This window comes from Myotis daubentonii, chromosome 11 (assembly GCF_963259705.1).
Source record: "Myotis daubentonii chromosome 11, mMyoDau2.1, whole genome shotgun sequence".
NCBI classification, from domain to species: Eukaryota; Metazoa; Chordata; class Mammalia; order Chiroptera; family Vespertilionidae; genus Myotis; species Myotis daubentonii.
This window is the reverse complement of record NC_081850.1, coordinates 57836611-57853253: the sequence shown is the minus strand read 5'-3', so window position 1 is coordinate 57853253 and position 16643 is coordinate 57836611. Positions and strand designations below refer to the sequence as shown.

The 16643-nt window shown below is 51.4% G+C and overlaps 1 protein-coding gene and 1 long non-coding RNA gene across 2 annotated transcripts in view; one reads left to right on the top strand and one right to left on the bottom strand.

Moving 5' to 3' along the window:
- GRIN3A (glutamate ionotropic receptor NMDA type subunit 3A) overlaps positions 1 to 9517 on the top strand; it is a 141730-nt gene extending 132213 nt beyond the window's left edge. Inside the window, exon 9 of the mRNA XM_059657523.1 lies at positions 8849 to 9517. Coding sequence (XP_059513506.1) covers positions 8849 to 9188 — 340 coding nt within the window. The 3' untranslated portion in view covers positions 9189 to 9517. The remainder of the gene's footprint in view (positions 1 to 8848) is intronic.
- Positions 9518 to 15426: 5909 nt separating this feature from the next.
- LOC132212221 (uncharacterized) lies at positions 15427 to 16540 on the bottom strand. Its single transcript, XR_009447686.1, has 2 exons — positions 16322 to 16540; positions 15427 to 16281 (listed from the first exon to the last, which is right to left on the bottom strand). It is a non-coding gene; the product is annotated as an uncharacterized LOC132212221 (long non-coding RNA).
- Between the last annotated feature and the right edge of the window lie 103 nt (positions 16541 to 16643).

Here is a 16643-nt window from a genome sequence, read left to right as displayed (position 1 = left end):
TGGACAGCCGAAGAACCTTCCGGACAACATCCCAGACAACCTTCCAGAGGAAGCGGGGGCTGTGAGGGCCGAGCCCCTTGCACAAATTTCATGCACCAGGCCTCTAGTGTATAAATAATTCAGATAGATTAGGACCAAGATGTTGATAAACATAATGAGTAAAAGAAGATGTAGTTTCAAATAGAAATAGAACAGACAGAAACCATATCTGCACATCTATGAACACTGAAAGGCAGCATAGACAATATTTGTCCAAATCCCGTCTCAGACACTTACAATATGCATGGCCTTGGGCAAGTTATTTAGCCTCTCCATGCCTCAGTTTCCTCCTATGTGAAATTGAGTTAAAAACAGTACCTGCTCCCTAGAGATGCTATAAGAATTAAATGAGATAATACATGGAAAGCCCTGAAAATAAAACTATTTTAGCAATCGCTCTTGTGTTCAAAATACACATAACACAATTCATGACTAACTGCAGGTAATTAATTCACGCAGTATTGCCTTCTGGGCATGTTTCCACGCCCCACTCTATTCTAGCACTCCCAGGAGTTGAAATATGCAGCAGACACGCTCTGCTTCATCCATTTCCTGGCATTCTTAAGCCAAACTCCCCAGAAAAGAGCAGCTTATTACCAGGAATTAACAAGCATTAAATGCACAGATGACATTTGAAAATCAAAACGTCACACCTTCCCCACATCCAACCTGGGGACAACTGTTGCCTGTTCACTCGTGGTGGGTGGCTGAGGATGTCAGAAGCGTTTGGATCTGGTTCCTGGCTTGGCTGCCTAAGTTCCTGGTTCATTCATATGCCAGGGGCCTCAGTGTAGGGCATTACCTGCCAGCAACTCTGTCATGGATGACAGATCCTGGGCTCAAAGCTAGGCCTTCTGGGTAATTTTGAAATCTGACACTCACACTTCTCTAACAGAAGGAAAGGCAAGGGTGGAAAACATGATTTGTTTTTCTTGTTTGAACCTCCTCTGATACTGCCGCAGCGCCCTTCTCTCCAGGTTGCGTCTAGCCTGTCGGGATCATTTCCGCTGTCTCTTAAAGCCTCTCTTCCCAGTCGGTGAGCAGCCCCCCTGCCGCTCAGTCTGTGGTCTTCCTGTTCCATATACTGTGGCCCTGTCAGCGACACGCTGTAGGCGGAACGGGTCACAGCTGTTCTATGTCATACATTTTTTTCTATAATTATTTTGACATGAATGTTTAACCGGAGGAACGCAGAAGGCACAGCAGCAAAGACATCATCTCATAATGACGAGGCATTTGTTTTCCAACCTAATAGAAGCAGGAAGCCCAGCTCCGACTGTGATGCGAATCCTAAACACATCCCTTCCGTCTAAATTGAGGACCAAATGTGTCTTTCCCTCAACTTATCCACTCTTCTTGGCAAATCCCCTTCCGGAACCCCTCATTTTGAGAAGGCCCTGGGGCAGAACATGTCCTCGTGGGTTATGTTGGGTCCACACTTCCTGTAACCAACACCCACCTGTAACCTTTCAAAGGCGGCGAGTGTTTGAGGTCCCACGGCTGTCGTGCAATCTTCTGAATGGCCTAGTCCAGTGATGGCGAACCTTTTGAGCTCGGCGTGTCAGCATTTTGAAAAACCCTAACTTAACTCTGGTGCCGTGTGTCACATATAGAAATTTTTTGATATTTGCAACCATAGTAAAACAAAGACTTATATTTTTGATATTTATTTTATATATTTAAATGTCATTTAACAAAGAAAAATCAACCAAAAAAATGAGTTCGTGTGTCACCTCTGACACGCGTGTCATAGGTTCGCCATCACTGGCCTACTAGTCCCTAGTGGGTATCGAACCTCTCCGTTTCACAATTGCTCGGTGGAAGCTTGTTTGGCTCATTTGTTAGTGTTAAGTACAGTTCACTCACTGGCCACATTATACTCTTAGGCTGAGAAAGGCTTGATACAAAACACAACCTACCCAAGGGAACCTCACCTAAAGTCAAGTCTAGGGCTTGATTAATTAGGTTATAAATTTTTCAATCCTTACCTGCTCCTCAGAGACAATATATCTTTTAAAGATCTCCACTCAAGCCGGGCCAGCATGGCCAGTGGAAGAGCGTCAACTTATGAACCAGGAGGTCAGTTTGATTCCCAGTCAGGGCACATGCCTGGGTTGCAGGCTCGATCCCCTGTCTGGGGCATGCATGAGGCAGCCGATCAATTATTCTCTCTCATCATTGATGTTTCTATCACCTCTCCCTTCCTCTCTGAAATTAATAAAAATATATTTTTTAAAAAAACAACTCTCCACTCATGTTAGGTTTAGAATTTACAATAAGCTTGACATTGCAATTTACAGTTGAATTACAAAGAAGGCATTTAAAATTATTAAGTTCTTATACTCAAGAATAATAAAAGGATGATTTTAAAACACACACACACAGCCTACACTGTGGGAGGGCAGCAGTGTCTCACACTCATTCCTTCCAACTAGACACCAAGTCTGACACTCAGCATTCACAGGTGGTCCAGAGCCACCTGTCGATTATCGGAGCACTTGTGATGCTAGGAGCTAGAGTTTGTCAGGGAGCTAGAGTTTGTCAGGGACCATATTCTTCTATGTTCTGTTCCTGGATACGTGTTCGGAAAGCTCTGGAGAAAACCAGATTGGCTCTGTGTACCTGATTTCTGTGGTTGCCTGGACAGTCCAGTAAAACCTGTGGATAGATGCCCTACTCACAGGTTTTCACTTATGTATCATTCTATGGGACTATGTTAGTTTCACTGGCTTGAAAACTCTATCTATGCAAATGCACATGTCTGCTACAATTTGACATCCCTCCTGTGTGCTCCATATTTGTTGAAGGAATTAAGCAATCCTATCTAATAATAGACAAACATGGTAATTAACCGTACCTCCAACACGCTTCCCATTGGCTAATCAGGGCAATATGCAAATTAACTGCCAACTAAGATGGCAGTTAGCCAACAAAAATGGCGGCTAATTTGCATACTGCAGGCAGGGTAGGACAGCGCAAGCTGCCATCCAGGCCTCCCTGTGCTACCGGGGGCTAAGGCAAGCAGTGCTGATCGCCTTGCTGGAGCCCTCCCCCACCCACCCACCGGACACAGGGGGCCCACTCCCGTGTGGATCTGGGGGTGGGCAGGGGCTGGGGCCAAGGCAAGCAGTTCGGATCGCCTCACCCGAGCCCTGACCTGCACTCCGGAGACATGTCCCAATGCGGGGGGCTGGGGCCAAGGCAAGTGGTGCCCATGGCCTCAACCCAGCCCTCGCCCGCCCACCGGAGACATGTCCCAATGCGCAGGGGCTGGGGCGAAGTCAAGTGGTGCGGATCACCTCGCTAGAGCCCTTGCCTGCCCACCGGAGACATGTGCCAATGCAGGGGGGCTGGGGCCAAGGCAAGCGGTCCAGATCGCCTCACCCAAGCCCTCACCCGCCCACCGGAGACACGTCCCAGTGCGACCCAGGGGCGGGCAGGGGCTGGGGTGAAGGCAAGAGGTGCAGATCGCCTCAATCGAGCCCTCGCCCGCCCACCGGAGACATGTCCCAATGTGATCTGGGGGTGCGCGGGGGCTGGGGCAAAGACAAGCGGTGCCCATTGCCTCGCCAGAGCCCTCGCCCGCCCACCTGAGACACGTCCCAATGCTCAGGGGCTGGGGCCAAGGCAAGCGGTGCCCATCACCTCAACCGAGCCCTCGCACGCCCACCGGAGACACGGGGCCCACTCTGAGAGAGAGAGAAAGACAGAGAGAGAGAGAGAGAGATTTAGAGAGAGAGGCAGAATTTTGCATCCCACATCACTCCCTGATCGACCACTGTGATTCCAAGCCAGCGAGGGCTGCCTTCAGGCCGCTGCTCCAGGTCCCTCACCTCCACCCCAGGCCCAAGAGCACAGTGCTGGGCAGGGGCACCCAGGGGTTTGGGAATGCAGCACGAGGGGCCGGCACAACATGGAGGTGGGCTGTGTTTACACCGCCAAGTTCCCCATTTCTGCCCTGGCCCGGCATGCCTCCTCCTTCCCCTCAGAGGCCCAGCTCCTGCCTACGTGCTTGCTGGGCAGGCCCAACTGCACCGGGGAGTGAGCCATGGCGATCAGGGTGGCCACTTCCTGGGATGGAACGGCTGGACCACAGCGATTCATGAGGGCGATGAGGCCCGTGGGGCATGTGCAGCCCTTGGGCAGCAGGGGTGGCTGGCCAAGCCGAGACTGGCTTCAGTGGGGCCAGTGGGAGCCTGTTGAGGCCACCCCGACCCCCACAGGTCTCAGGTGGATGGTGGCTCAGTGGAGAGTGGTTTCTCCATGCATGGTGCCCAGGGGTGGTTGTGAGCTGCTGCAACCCCACCCCACACTTCAGGGAGGGGAGAAGGCTCGCAGCCACCAGCACCCTAGGCTGCACCACCTGTGCCTCAGCCTGCCAGGTTGGCAGGGTCCAGAGCAGGTGAGCTGCTCCCTTTCCCCAGTGGTAGAACAGGGAGGAGAGCGCTGGGTGCAGGGAGGGGACCTCAGCTGGGATCCTCCTGGTGTGGGGAAGGGGCCCGGCCTGGGCCCAGTGGGGAGCTTAGGAAGTCTGGCTAAGCAGGCGCTGGTTCATACCAACTCTTACTCTGCCATCTTCCTCCAGCTCTTCAAGCTAGCCCCCCTGCCCCACCTGTCCGGGGGAACGGGCTCTGGGTGACCTCCCCTGAGCTCAGACTGTGGACCCAGAGACCTCAAGGAAGAGTGCAGGGGCCGGTGCAGAAGTACCAGGGCAGAGTTGCTTCGGTGTCTCGGTGAAGTTTGCAACTGACCCAAGGAGGAAACCCCAGAGGGGAAAGGCCGGGAGGCATGAATTGTCAGCACTTTAGCCACTTGAAAACAGCTCCACTTGGAATGTGAGGCAGTTGTATGTTCAGCTGAGAAGTGAGGGGGCTGAACTCCACCGTCGCTGGGCTCCTGTCAGTCCGAGGCCCAAGCGTCCACCACAACAAGGAAAGAACAGAGCGAGGGGCCCAGAGAAAGGGAGGACAATTGAAGAAAACCGTGTCTAGACTTTCCCCAGCCCTCTCCTTTCTGCTGCCTACAAGAGCCCCAGGCCCAGCCATAGTTCTGTCTCCACCTTTTAGTACCCTATTCTCCAACCACAGAGGAAAGAAATAAGGAGTCTGTGCTGCCTTCAGAAAGTATCTGTATACCTGATCGGCCAGTTGCCTTCCACAGAGGGAGGCCAGACTGCGGCTTAAGCCCGCTCCCCACAGGGACATCAGTAGGACATCCTGTGAGGGCTCCCAGACTGCTAGAGAGGGCAGGCTGGGCTGAGGGATGCCCCCCAAGTGCACAAATTTTTGTGCACCGGGCCACTAGTCTATCTATATAATAGAGGAATATGCAAATTAGCTAGGACAACCTAACGTTTCAACGGAACAGCAGGGACCTGAGGCTGCATGGCACCTGGCCAGGGTGAGGGACCTCAGGCCACGCCCCCTGCCCGGCAGAGCTTGTTGTGGGACCTCGGGCCACGCCACCCACCCCAGTGGGACTTGATGGGGACCTGAGGCCACAGCCCCGCCTGACGGGCTTGACAGGGGACCTCAGGGTGTGTCCCCCACCCCAGCGATGAGCCGGGAGACCTCATGCCACACTCCCTGCCCCAGCACTGGGCCAGGGGACCTCAGGCCATGCCCCCTGCCCGGCAGAGCTTGACTGGGGACCTCAGGCTGTGCTCTCCACCCTGGCACATGGCTGGGAGACCTCATGCCGCGCCCCCCGGCCCAGTGGGGCTTAATGGGGACCTCAGGCCATGCTCTCTGCCTGGAGGGTCTTGACAGGGACCTGAGGCTGCATTCCCACCCTGTGGGGCTAGAGGGGGACCTCAGGGCACATCCCCCACCCTGTGGGGCTTGACAGGGGATCTCAGGCTGCACCCTCTGCCTGGTGGGGCTTGATGGGGGACCTCAGGCTGCACCCTCCACCCTGCCGCATCCCCCAGCACTGGCCAGGGGACCTCAGGCCGCACCCTCTGGCCTGGTTGAGCTTGGTGGTGACCTCAGGCCATGCCTGCCTGGCAGGGCTTGACAGGGCCCTCAGGCCACACCCCCCGCCCCACAGGGCTTGACAGGGGACCTCAGGCTGCACCCCCTTCCTGGTGTGGCTTGATGGGAGACCTCAGGTCATGCCCCCCACCCCAGCTCTGGGCCAGGAGACCTCAGGCCACTCCCCTCACTCTGTGGGGCTTCATGGGGACCTGAGGCTGCACCCCCCGCCGGGGCTTGACGGGGGTGGGGCTGTCCAGGTCTGGGTCTTACCCAATGGGGGTGGGGCCTACCGGATCTGGGTCTCTTGTGTTTTCGAAGTGCATGCAGGTGGTGGGCAGGGATTTGACTCTGGGTCCCGCGGTGCACCCCAGACTCTGTAAGGAGGAAGATTTTCATATACATTTTACTAATTTTATTTCATCTCTTCTATTATAGAGAAAGGGCAAATAGCAATATTAAAATATTCCCTCTAATTAATTCCCTTTTGATGTGTATGAATTTTGTGCACCAGGCCACTAGTAGATAAATAAGTGAATTACTAACGTGTGTTTGAGGAAAGCCTGGGAAGAATTTTAGGCCATGGTCTGAAAGTTGATGCTGCTTCTATTTTTATTTAAAGCAGAGAAAAAATGTGGATATTGCAAGAGACTGTTTACATATAGTCCTTGGTTCCCTTTAACATGTGATTTCATGTAAGTTTTGGTCTCTCCTTCACCCCACTGGGTTTCCAATACACCCCCCTTTCCTCTCACCCCAAGATACACAAAAATTGTAAACCATATAACACACATTGCTAATGAGATTGTTTTGAAATTATTCAAACTCAATAGGAAATCAGTTGAAGAGAAATTTAAAGGGAAGCATAAGGCTAGAAGGAAAATTATAACCACATCTCTGATCCAGAGATAAGTGGGTTCATTATAGAATTTTACCCAGCCCAGGATACATGAGAGGTAAGGTCTGGTACCCCCTGCTCATGTATATGAGACTTAGACTATGAGAAATATTAAAGAACTACAGGGTAGCTTAGAATGTGTTTGTGTGTTTTAATAACTTGGGGCATGTAATAGTTAATTTTTACTGTAAGAAATTATCTCAATACTTAATGTTTTAAACAACAGTGAGTCGCTTATGAATCTATGGGTCAGCTGTGCCATTTACTGATCTGGGCCAAACTTGGCTGATCTTGGCTGCATTTGCTCACATGTCTGCAGCCAGCCTGTGGGGTGGGGGCAGCTGCTCAGGGCTGGCATTGTCTGTGATGGCCTCGGCTGGGCCATCTGGGAAGACTGGGACTCTCTCCAATGCTCTGCTACCGTCCAGCGGACTAGCCTGGACTTGCTCACGTGGCAGCAGCAGTTCTGAGAGACAGTGGAAGTGTATGAGGCTTCTTAAAAGTTTGGGCGTGGAGCTTCTGCCACTTCTGCCACTTTCTCTTGCCCAGAGCAGTCCTGAGACCGGACCGAATTCAAAGTGGAGGGAAAGCACTCCCGCCCTTGAACTCCCCGTGATAAGCATGAGGAGCAGGGATGAAAGAAGGAACAAAGGCCTGTGCCATCTGCCACAGGGGAAATGAAATAGAATCATCCTGTGAAGTCATCCATGTAACTGAATCAAGACTTTGTTATCCCTCCCCCTGCAGGTCCTCTCCTCTCTTCCTGGCAAGTGAGAGTCCAGGAATAAAGTCTTGCTTTAGTTATATGGATAGGGACCAAGGCACAAGCACCAGATAGAGCGTTTTTATTTTGTTTGACCCTGTGGTAGATTGCAAAAGTGGTCCTCTTCTCCTCCTCCTCCTCCTCTTCCTCTTCTTCTCCTCCTCTTCCTCCTTCTCCTTCTCCCCTTGTCTTCCTCCTCCTTTTCCTCCCTCCCCTCCTCCTCCCCCTCCCCCTCCTCTTCCTCCTTCTCCTCCTCCTTGTTTGCCTCCTCCTCCCTCTCCTCTCCCTCCTCCTCCCTCCCCTCCTCCTCCTCCTCCTCCAACAAGGCTGGAAGAAATCAGCAGCTTTGCCGCTTGGGTTCTAATCTGTTCTTATAGCAAGAAACGCTTCTCATTGCATCCACTGTCAAAGTGTGTTTCAGAAACCAGATCCTCCGCCTCCCGTGCCTGGCCAGCAGTGACTCGCTGGCTGTCTGCAGCCATCTCTCTGAGATGGTGGTGGGTGGTTCGACGCAAGCCTGATAGAGCGTTGCGAGTCTATTTCTATTTGACTTTCGTTATCCAGGCCAGAACTTGAGGCTTTCTTGTGTTTTGCTGCTGCTGCTGTTGTTGTCAGTCCCAACACACATAAAGCCATCCCTGTAATGAGAAATGTTTTGCTGAAACCTGCAACGTGTATGCTTTTATCTCAGACTCAAGCAGTAAACATCAGGTGGTCCTGCGAGACGGCAGGTAAGTCACACTATAGTACCTACCCTGAGGCGCATGCTCAGAGTCCCACAGCTGAAGAAACTGATTCCTACTTTTACTAAAGCGCCGTCTTTCTAGCCACAGACCCTTTCAAGGCAGTGCTGATCTCCGAGCCCAACGGGCAGGAAGGAAATAAAAGGCATCTAAGGTTCTTTGTGTGAGAATGTGCCACACCCTGGCCCGTCAGCCCTCCAGTGCATACACCATTCCAGGTTCAGGGCAGCAGAAGACTTGGGAAGACCTCGGCCTTCCGTGTGTTGGCTCCTTTCATCCCCGTGGTGCTCGCTGGCAGGCAGGCTGCGGACTGCTTCGTTCCTGCATCTCCGAGTGTGACCCAGCCCTCCAGCATCCACACAGGAAACTGGCTGGCAGATGGGGAGCGGTGTGGCAGGTCAGCCCACGCCTACAGCGCCTCTTTGTTTCCTAGGTGCAACGAGGGACCCCGTCAGCTCTCCGTGTGGAATACTTCCCATCAGAGTCACGACATCCCGCAAAAATACATCTTCAGTGAGGAGGGAGGACGGAACCAGCCGGGCCTGGGGGCCCCCCAGGACATCCCTCTCCCTCCCCGGAGGAGAGAGCTCCCCGCCTCGCTGACCACCAACGGGAAGGCGGACTCCCTGCAGGGAGCGCGGACCTCGGTGATGCAGGAGCTGGTGGAGCTGGAGAAACAGATCCAGGTGATCCGGCAGGAGCTGCAGCTGGCAGTGAGCAGGAAAGCGGAGCTGGAGGAGTACCAGAGGGGGCGCCGGACTCGTGAGTCCTAGGCGGCCACGCTGCGCCCCCTCGGCCCCTGGCCATCCTCGGAGCCCTGGGGACACCTTGGGATGCTCTTTTGTAACCACTGACGAAGGTATGGGGAGCTGAGGTCTGGGTCTTAGAGGTCAAGTCCGCCCCGTCCCGTCGGGCAGCAGCTCTTCCCACGCTCACCCTCAAGGTGTCCAGGGTAACGGCCTCCCAGGGCAGGAATCCTACACTGGCCAGGAGTGAGCTCGGGGCCAGGGATCTGCGACTCACAGACAACCCCAGCTCCGTTAGCCTCGCACCAGGTGCCACAGGACTACTTCTGGTTTCCAGCCCTTTCTCTGCACTGACAACAAGGGATACAAAATTGTTACTCCTTCCCTTGTCTTACTGGGTTGTCGGTTTTATTCTCAGTATAGAACAGGGTTGCCAGGATTGTGGTTTTGACACAACTCCCCAAACTAGATTTGTTCCTGCATTGTGAATGGGGCACAGGGTCAGAGCTAGAGAAGCTGAGGACGGGGAAGTGGGTGTTTCCAGACATTGGCTGAACTCATCCGTATCGCAGCTGGCCCAGGCCTGATTAGATCCCGTAGAGCCTCATTTCTCAGAAGGCCCCAGCTCTCTGACACCATCCAGACATTTAGTAGGAATATGTTTACCTGCCGTTAAGCACGGGGACAGGGATGGGGTGAGCGGGGACAGAGGACAGGCCAAAGAGGCATTAAAAATAGATGCTGTGCTTTTAGAACAAAAGCTCTGGGCCAGGAAAGCAATTTGGCTGAGAAATGATCAGGACTATGCTTCCAACCCAGCTGAGCATCTCCACGGCAGCACGTGCCTTCTGTAAAGGAGAGAGAAACAAAGCGAGGATGCGGCCTTAGGATGCAACTGGAACAGCCCTGCTTACTGTAACTGGGGGTTTAGTGAACGTGATCTGCAAACCACATACGAGGCCGTTCAGATCAGCGGTCACTTAGCTCTTAGATCTAAGAACCCCAAATGTGAGCCTCCAGCTCATGAACAGCACAGGCTGCACCGTTCAGAAATGAGCCCTGTGCTTTTCATATCTCTATTGATAACAGCCAAGTTAGTCTCCCAGCCTCACACCCACTTTTGTCTGAGGAGCTGTGAATAGGTTTGGTCCCTCCGATTCTCTCCCAGTCCTCATCGAATGCTCTTAAAAGATTGATATCAGGAAAAAAAAGAAAAGATTACTATCAGTAACCTGGCACCCCATTCCCGCTGTACAACTGCTCGGACATGCAGGAAGGTAAAGGCATATGGGAACTAGAGAACATCAGCTCCCAATGTCAGTGTAGACAGAATCATCTAAGAACTCGTTAGAATGCTGGTTGTCCGGACCCTTCCTTCCCCAGAGGATGGGTGGGGACAGGGGTGAGACTGGAGGTGAGCTCAGAAACCTCCCGCTAACCCGCACCCCCAGGTGACTGACACGTGTGGTCCAAAAATTACTCTTCAGGAAACACTAAAGGTGTGGCAGTCCCAGACAATGGGAGAAGTGAGAAGAGCCTTTCTGAGAGTCTTCTTATTTCTTGTTTTAAAATCTTTATTGTTGAAAGTTTTACATATGTCCCCTTTTCTTTCCCATTGACCCCTTATAGCCCGGCCCTGTCCCCCGCCCCAGGCCTCCAGCCCCCTATTGGCTGTGTCCATGGGTTATGCCTATATGCATACAAGTTCTTTGGTTGATCGCTTCCCACCCACTCACCCTCCCTCACCTTCCCTCAGAGATTTGACAGTCTGTGTGAGAGTTTTATAAAAACTTCAGCGCACACCTGCTGACTCACCTTCCGTACAGCCCCTTCCTCCCACCCCCACCCTCACCCCTGCTCTGCCCCATACCATTTAGGACTAGGCTTCCTTGTGTTTCAATGATTTGCTTTATCTTCTCAGTACTCTTTGTTGCACCCCCATCCATGTGAAGGCCACAGTGAGTTCGCAGCGCTGAGCCAAGCCCTGGCGCCCTGGAACAGCTGCCCATCACTGGGAGGGCACAGCCTACTTTTTGAATGGAATCCCTGCATTGCCACCAAGAGCTACCCAGTCTCCCAGGGAAAGAGAACATCCTAAGCTGTAATTAGATCACACTTCAGTTAATTGTTAATCAGTTAATTGTCTGAGAAAACCCAGGGGTGGATGTAGGCAGAGATGCTAATGAAGGAGATGGGAGGATCCTCGTTAGACTCCATCCACCTAGCAGATGGAACAGGTTAGCAGTGAGGGAGGGAGCTGGTGAGCTGTGGAAGCAGGACCGCTCTGCTTTGAAACACCGTCTTCCCTTGTTCTCACCCCAGGCCCAGCAGTAGGTTTGCAACAGCCTTTGAAAGATGATGCCCCTGAGCCGTGCCCACCCATCCGCACCAGCTGGGGACACTGTAGATGCTGCTGTCATGCTCTGTGCACGCCTGACCTCTGAGTAGCCCGGATGGACAGGTGTACCTCAACTCCCAGAACAGCCATGCTCCTAATGTCGTATGGACATTTTTATAACTCAGCTCATCTCCTGACTGTACTTGAGAAGCTGGCTACTTAAAGGAACCCAGAGGTGAATTCTTTTGTAAAGAATCCTTTTGTAATGCAATTAATTGTCCCTTCACGTATCTGTTTTGTAAGTTTGGATTTTTGTATATCGGGTTTACCTTAAGCTTCTCTACTGAGGCATTCTGAGCAGGGTGTGACATGGCAGGCCGCCCTGCCTCTCCACAGAGCAGACGGCCCATGCACAGCTCCCGGGGTGTCCCCTGAGGAACTGCTTGGCCAGAGCTGGGGCCTGGATGCAGCAAGCAGCAGCAGGGAGGGGCTGGCAGCAGGCCTACTGCCCTCAGCTCTGCCTGCTATGGCTCTGGGTCTGGGTACAGAAAAACAAAGCATCTTTGCTCATGGTGAAATGAAGCAGTCTTCACACTTAGTAGTGATTATTTTTATCAGTAGTGATTGAACAGTGTTTTGCAATTTGTGAAACAGTGTGTTGTGTTTTGTAAAAAGATTTCATGAAATGGTGGGTCCTTTGGAAACCCTCCTTTCTGTTCTGCTCCACCTGTTCCATCCACGCCCCAGGCTCAGAACACACGAAGACCGGAAGTCCTCAGGCGGAGCCGGTGTGTGGGCAAAGATGTAAGGGAAGCTGCTACCTTCCTCCTCTTGTGGGCTCTTATTTCATGAGATTGGGAAGGCCAGTCTTTCCCACGCCCTGGTGCTGGGAACCTGGGATGGGACCTGATGTCACACACCCCCCACCCTGTTTTCCAAGGCGCTCCTGGCACAGGAAGCACGCAATAAAGCATGACTGGGTGAGTGAGGACAGATCGGTCCATGTAAATATTAATCGGGGCCCCAGAGTGTGGATGCTTCGAGGTAGAAGACAAGGGATTCTTCCAACAGTGAAAGACAAGTTGGGAGAGTGTCTGGGACAGACAAGTGAGGCAGCTGTAGGGACCAGTCAGTTGAGGTCTTCAATGTGCCTGGAGGTGACTCTCCATTACTCATGGGTCTTGCTGTCACACAAACTCTATAAGGATCTGCTGCTTCTGTGCCAACCGGACAAGTGGTAAGTGGAGCCGCTACCAAGAACAGCTTTGCTACATGGTCAGCAAGCGTCTCAGGGTTGGGGGGTGTCTATCAGAGCCTTGCAGCTGGTGAGCATGTCTGGGTGTGGAGAGAGAAGGAAGGGGAAAGAAAGGACTTAGAGCCTCTCTTCCTCCCAGCTCAGATTTTTGATCAGCAAACCAGAAAATCCAACCAGTCCCCAGGAGAAACTGCTTTCTCGTCATCCAAACCACGTCACCACCTTCACTGTTTAGTTGTTCCTTCCGTCGCCCACCGACGCCATCCATCGAATCCAGGATTCCCTCACTTTTTTTAGTTTAGTTCTTAATCGTTTTATGAAAATAATGTACTTAAAGGTATTTTCTTAAGGTTTGTATGAGTGTTTGCACTGTGTGTTCATTTTAATGTGTTTGCGATCGCTCCGCTCCAGGAAGACCTGCGATGCTGTCTTGTGAGCATGACGTGAACAGGCTGCTTTGCTCCGGCCACTTTTCTTGTACAACCACGTGGGTGGACGAGATGTCCTCCAGTCTTTTCCATCTTTAGTTTCTATGACTGTGGAATAAATGTTCAGATAGAGACTTGGCTGCCGAGTGGACTGCTGACATTGTCTTTGGGGATTCAGATGCTGCTGGGGTACCAACGCCTTCCTGACACGTGAAGTCTGGACCTAGCCTAGAGTGGGTAAACCACACCTCTGCTTTACAGATGGAAGAACTAGGGGTCAGGGAGTTACAGACATTGCCAAGGCCACACAGCTTGTGACAGTCGTAGCGGAGATTCTTACGTAGGCAGTGCTGTTTCCAGAACACCCATACTATAATGTCAGGATTCTGATTGTTGCCTTACAATATCTTCTTTTTCCTCTAAGCCCCCTGGTCTTTCCGCCACCTCACCCCAGCCCCGGCCTCAGCCTGGCCCCAGCTCCACAGAGGGAAGCGGGTGTGGTAAATGCACCTGCACTAGTTCATTGTCAACACTGTAGTGCCTGAGTCTCACAGAAATAGTTTTAAGCATCTCTTTTCGCTTCCTCATCCAACCAAGACCTGATATAAACACAGCTGCAAGCACAGCTCGGCAGGCCTGCAGTCTCAGGCATCTTGCTGTCTCTGACGACTCGGGCAGTTTTAGCCCCTGGCAAACTTGCCGTCATGAATCTGCTAGCTGGACGCATTCTTCACACACATTCTTTTGGAATATACCCAAGTCAAATCTCAGAAAAACATAGACCTACTATAACCTAATTCAGCCACCAAGTTACCCAACGATGTTTTGCATCATTCAGTCATTCATTTTTTGGATGATTTTGAGCGAGGCATTGGGGCTAGCTGCTGGAGATGGAAAGATAAAAAAAGCAGATTCCAATCCTGTGGAACTCAGTCTGTTGGGAGATCAAACTTGCAAAACAACGTGGCAGGGACTTTGATAAAGCAACGAACACTAGGTGCTATGGGAACAGAGACAATACTTCTGTGTAGTGTGCATATGTGTGTGTGTGTGTGTGTGCATGTGGATAACAGGAACCCTCCACCCAGGTAAAAGAAATTGTATACAAAGTTCCAGAGCTGGGACACTACAGCAATCAGATAGCTTAGAAACATCAAATAGTTCATTATGACAAACATAAACTACAGGTGAGTGGCAAGTTATAAGGACAGAAAAGAGAAATGCAGAGACAGGATCACTGCGCTAAATCAGATTTGTATCTAAAGACTGTAAGAACCATTAAAGGATTTTAATCGGAAGAGGGACATATTTAAAAGATGAGAATCCTCACCACTGGGTGGAACTGACTGTCAGTCACATGCATTTAGTTTGTAGGGCGGTGAGCAAATGAAGTTAGCTTTGTGATGTTTTGAAATGACTTAGCCATGACATCATTTAATCAGGACTGATGGACTTAGAGACAGACAGACAGACATAGACAAACACGTATGGTCTAGATTCCAAAGATGTCAGTCATGTTTTCCTAGAAATAGGAAAAAAATGTAGAAGAAAAATTGACTCCTCAATTTCTTTATTCACAAAAGAAGTTAATATTTAGCACAGTGCCTGGCACCTACCTGTCATAAACAGTTAATATCTAAACCCAAACCACCTGCTGTCCAAGTAGTCTATTTGTCCCCAAACCAACAATGTGATGCTCAGGATTGGCCTGAAAGCACAGAGCAGCCATGGAAAGTATCATATTGCTGACTGCAGATGCACTGTGTCCAGCAACAGGGCTTGACCCCATGGTGGGTGTGTGTGTGGTGTTGGGACAGGCAGGTGCGGGGATTGAGGGACCGTGACCTCCTTGGTGATACTGTAAGATTCCCCAGTTAAACCCATTTCTGAACCCATCCTCCATGACTGTGAAAGTCATCACAAGTCCTGCTCGTTACAGGTAGTGACCACAAAAGGACTGTCCTGACCCATCTCCTAGGATAGGTGGTGATCCAGAAAGAACCCATTTTTTGCAACCCTTTGCCACAGATTTATGACTCCTGGTTGCCTGGTTACAATAAAACTTAAAATTCAAGAACCTGCAAGTTAACTCCCTGGAAAACAAGTCACAGTCTCTTACCCAACAGTGAGCTGTGAAAGAGAACCCAGAACAGTCAAAAAAACCATCATCTTTTTAGGCATCATCTCAGAACAGACCCAATAAAACCACCAGGACAAAGTACTTCAATTAATCAAAGAAATAAATAACTTAATCACAGTAGGCCCCTTAATCTAAATTGATGATTTCTGTTCAACAGAATTCAATTCTGTAACAGCAGGTGTAAATCAACTAATAATGGTAAATACAAAGTTTCAAAGAAAAACATAAAAGTAAACTGAATCCTGCTTTATTGAAGCTTGTGGAATATATAAAGTCCTACAGGAAGATTAGAGAGAATCTTCTGGAAAACAGGGATCACAACAACCTCCATGGAGAGGTTAAGAGAAATTCTCCCTGTGGAGAGGCTGAGAGAAATTCATAGCTCACTTACCCCTCACTGTTTGGAGTCCCCCGAGTACCCAGACCTCGTCACCATCTCAGTCCTGACCCCATCCTCTTCAATCTTGATTTTAAGATAGAAAGGGCTACAGTATCTGAAATTGATAGGCCTCAAGACATTTAAAGACTTTAATGTGTGCAAAAAATTCAAAACTTCAACAAGGAAGCCAGCTCACCTTCACAAGTTACTTCACTGGTCAATAAAAATGAATCAAGTCATCCTGGACATAATTCATTAAGGCTTCAAACCATCTGGGAAAGAGTAGCACAATTATAACATTACTAGGGGCCCGGTGCATGAAATTCATGTTGGGGCGGGGGGGCGGGTGGTCCCCTCAGCCTGGCCTGTACCCTCTCCAATCCAGGACCCTTCAGGGGATATCCGACTGCCTCTTGCAATCCAGGACTGCTGGCTCCTAACCGCTCGCCTGCCTGACTGTCCCTAACCACCTCTGCCTGCCTGCCTGATCGCCCCTAACTGCTCCCCTATCAGCCTAATCTCCCTTAACTGCTCCCCTACTGGCCTAATTGCCCCTAACCGCCTGTGCCTCGCCCCACACCTGGGACCCAGGATTCCCCCCTCTGGTCGGTTGCAGGCACCCGGGACCCGGGCTTCCCTCCCTCTGGCCGGGCGCAGTCACAGGAGTCCGTGGGCAGGCAGCTTTACCCAGGCTGCAGCCACAGGCACCCAGGACCACATGGCGGACGGCTTGTCCCTCTTCCGGGCTGCAGGCGCAGATGCACCCACTGGCGCCCAGGTTTAGAGGGCGGGCAGCTTGTCCCTCTCCCAGGCTGAAGCCTGGCTGGTCCCCAGCTCATTTGTGCCTGGCTGGTCCCCATTCCTCTCTCCCCAGCTCATTTGTGCCTGGCTGGTCCCCATTCCTTTCTCCCCAGTGTTGAGTGTCTGAGCAGTTCTGGCGCG